Raw genomic sequence first — 3,804 nt, 5'->3', positions numbered from 1 at the left:
GCGTCGGCGGCCGGCGACCGCCGCCGACGGCGACCCTCGAACCCCTCACCCTCTATGCCCCCGCCCTTGACCCCGCCACCCTCCTTGCCGTCGTCGCCGCCGCCCGAGGTGACCAAGTGCGAGGGCTGCAACAACATCAATGGGCCAGACGAGTGCTGGAACACCTGCGGCGACGCAGCCGGGCTCTGCTCCAAATGCGACGGCACGCTGGGCACAGCGGGGGCATGCTGCCAAAAAGGGGAGGCCGACGATCCTCCCGAATGCTCGTGGGTGCCCGACACCAGCTTTTTGTACGATGGCTACCATACGTGCGTGCTGCTCCCACCTGGACCGCCCTCGCTGCCGCCGCCGTCCGCCCCGCCGCCCTCTCCGCCATCGCCGGCAACACCATGCCCAGGGTGCGAGTCTATGACCGTGGGTTGCGACGGAAGCAGAATCACCGGAGAAGATAGTCACGACGACGTAGCTCTTGGCGCCGAAGGGTGCTGCGCCCAAGCGAAGGCGAAGTCAGGGTCATGCGGCTATGAGGTGCGTGCAAAAGAAGACCCCGCGTGCGCAGCCCGCCACTAAACCAGGTTTGTGCATCCGATGTGTCAGGTGCTCGGGTCCACCTGCCGAATCTTCATCGGCACGGCGTGCCAAATGACAGGCGGGGGGCGCAGGCTCTCCGAGGCGGCCGTCCCAACCGAGACAGGCCTCGCACTCGACAGCGACAGCGACGGCATCCCGGACCACCTCGACCCCGACTCGGACGGCGACAGCATCCCCGATGCCGAGGAGGGCACAGGCGACAGCGACAGCGACAGCATCCCGGACCACCTCGACCCCGACTCGGACGGCGACAGCATCCCCGATGCCGAGGAGGGCCCATCAGCGCCGCCGCCGCCCGCCCCGCCGTCGCCGCCGCCGCCGTCGCCGCCGCCGCCGTCGCCCCCGCCGCCCGAGGTGACCAAGTGCGAGGGCTGCAACAACATCAATGGGCCAGGCGAGTGCTGGAACACCTGCGGCGACGCAGCCGGGCTCTGCTCCAAATGCGACGGCACGCTGGGCACACCGGGGGCATGCTGCCAAAAAGGGGAGGCCGACGATCCTCCCGAATGCTCGTTGAGTGTGTGAGACACATGGTGAGAGACACGCTGTGTGTGAGACACGCTGATATAATGAAGAGTGATACACACAGCAGCGGACTAGGTCCAGCCCAGGGTGGCACAGATCTGACGTTTGACATCCGTCAGAGCCGTGTTTTTCTTGTCTTGCGGTACATCTCTCCGGTAGTTACCTCACGCTCCGCCGTCCGGCCATGGATGGTTCGATGGAGCTCGGCGAGCTCCATCGGACCATCCAACTCCGGTCACCGGGTCTGAACGCGCTCAGCCTCAGGAGGTACCAAACCGCGCGAATTCTGCACGCCTCGCTGCACCGCTGTGGCTTGACTGAATCAGGCAGCAGCAGGCTGCTGCTGCTGAAACAGCAGCAGTCTGCTGCGGCCCCAATACGCAAGTTAATGACCAGCATTGCTGCCGGGGGCATTCGAGCCGCCACAGCCGGTGTACGACTGTGCACTGCCACCTGCCCGCGGCTACGCACAATGTGCGCTCGCATTGGATGAGCCCTGCTGATGGACCTGCGTCGCCTAGCTGCACGAGAGCAATGCCGCAGGCGGCGGCCGTGGCATACACTGCGAGCACACGCGGTGCAGCTGCGAGGTGCAGCAATACTGTACTGATTCGCGTGATCGTGCCACTCTCGCCTCTTGTAGCGCGTCACTCGCGCATGCTCTCCAGGAGCTATGGGCTGTAGCCTGTGTTTGGCCGGTTCTGACCCGTTTACTATCATCGCCAAATGTCACAACCCGTGCCACCCAACTCCCAGGGCTGGACCTAGTCAGCGTGCTCTCATACACACATCTCACATGCGACATGCACATGCGACATGCACAACATACACATGCACATGCACACGCACATGTGCATGTGCATGTGCATTTGTTACGGGGCATATTATGATTTATGTGCGTGTGCATGTGCATGCACATGGGTGCATGTCCATGTCCATGTGCATGTTGATTGTTGTGCGATCCGATGGTGGATCATGGTGTCCCATGGACACTTCTCTACTCACTGAACGCAAAACGTGTGTCTCTCGCATGACGTGTCCCACCAAGATGCTGGACGATCGTGATATTCGTGTCTCTGTTCGTAAAGCCGTACACATCGATCATCGTAGCTCTAGGTCTAGCTCTGTAAGGGTGACGTAAGCCCGCGGGTCCCGGGTCAACACACGCGCACACACACACACACACACACACACACACACACACACAAGTTTTATGGTTCCACGCCACGCGTTGGTCGGGTTTCGTGCCACTCGAGAGGTGTACATGTAGAGCAAGAAATCACGGTTGACGGATCGGGGAGAGCGTAACGACTCTTCGACGGCGGCCGCGCTAGAAGCCTCCGCTCTCGCGTTCTTGAGTCTGCGTCTGTACTCGACCTTCTCGGCCCTGCGGTCACGGCCCCGATCGCCCCTATCATCCGGATTGGCGCGTCTATACACGGCCTCAGCGCGTGCCTGCGCCGCGGATCGCTCCCTTTTCGGCATGTCGTTGCATGTCCAGAACCCAGTGTCGAGAGCCAAGGCGCGAGTGGTGACACGCCCGCAACCTTTGAGCACCTGCGTCCCCCACCAGACATAAATCGTCCCCCACCAGACATCGAAGTCAAATGTCAAAGACACCTCTAGGGACACAGCTGGGGGGAGGCGGGGGCCCCCGGAGGCACCGTGCGCCGCGCCGCAGTTGCGCAAAGGTACTTTAAGTAAGTTAGCGATAGCGGTCACGCCGTAGCTCGCGCATAGAAGCAGGAAGCTAGGCAGAGGCCGCATCGCGTTCGCTGTATACGTTTTACCCAAAAACAACCGTAAAAACATCCGAAACACGAGTCTCCAAAAACCAAAAAGGGATGAAATCCCTTATGGAAGCCCTAGTCTGGCCGGTTCTTTTGCGGTATCTTGATGTATCTCTCCATATCTGACCATATCCCGCCATATCCCGCCATATCCCGCCATACCCCGCCATATCCCGCCATATCCTTCCGTATCCTGCCCGCCTCACGCCGAGCAGCCCGGCCTCTCTCCGCGCTCCGGCCGCAGAGCGCGACGGATCCCTGAATGATCGCCGAGTATCGCCTAATATCGCGCAATATCGCGCAATATCGCGCAATATCGCGCGCAATATCGCCACAAGGGCCGTCGAAGCGCGAATGCGTCCGATTTTGGGTTTCACGCTTGACGGACGTTGTCGTGAACACATCATGGGGGCTCCGTATCTCATCCATATCCACGTGCATCTCCTGGTATCTCCCGGTATCTCCCGGTATCCCGCCATATCCCGCCATATCCCGCCGCGGATACCGCGAAAAGAACCGGCCAGACCAGGGATTATGGATATAATCGCCAAATTATCTCAGGAACATAGTGTGAATGCCCGGGAACAGCCACTCCTGGCCCGAGTGCGGGGCGCGAGGGACAAACAAACTAGAAGCCGAGCGCGCCGGAGCCAGCCGCCTCATAGCTGGAGCCTCCCTCTATGCTGGCGAGGAGGCCGGCGCCGCGTTCCTTGACGCCGAACCGTTGCGCCGCCCAGCAGCAGCCTCCCACCGAGCAAAGCAGCACGAGGAGCATCACGCCGCCGCCGCCTGCGAGGCGCGGTGGTGGACTCGCATCGAGGCCGGTGGCGCGGCGCGGGTCGGGGAGAGCGAGGAGGAGGTTTGCGGCTCACTGGCCGTGGTGCTAGCCCCCCCCCCC

General features: G+C 61.9%; 1 protein-coding gene across 1 annotated transcript in view; it reads right to left on the bottom strand.

Moving 5' to 3' along the window:
• Positions 1-137, bottom strand: part of EMIHUDRAFT_97981 (hypothetical protein) — a gene marked incomplete at both ends in the record, with an annotated part of 1,750 nt that extends 1,613 nt beyond the window's left edge. Inside the window, one exon of the mRNA XM_005790464.1 lies at positions 72-137. Coding sequence (XP_005790521.1) covers positions 72-137 — 66 coding nt within the window. The remainder of the gene's footprint in view (positions 1-71) is intronic.
• Between the last annotated feature and the right edge of the window lie 3,667 nt (positions 138-3,804).

The sequence above is a fragment of the Emiliania huxleyi genome, assembly GCF_000372725.1.
Source record: "Emiliania huxleyi CCMP1516 chromosome Unknown EMIHUscaffold_12, whole genome shotgun sequence".
NCBI lineage: Eukaryota > Haptophyta > Isochrysidales > Noelaerhabdaceae > Emiliania > Emiliania huxleyi.
The sequence above is the reverse complement of the archived record's forward strand: the minus strand, read 5'-3'. Positions and strand labels throughout refer to the sequence as shown.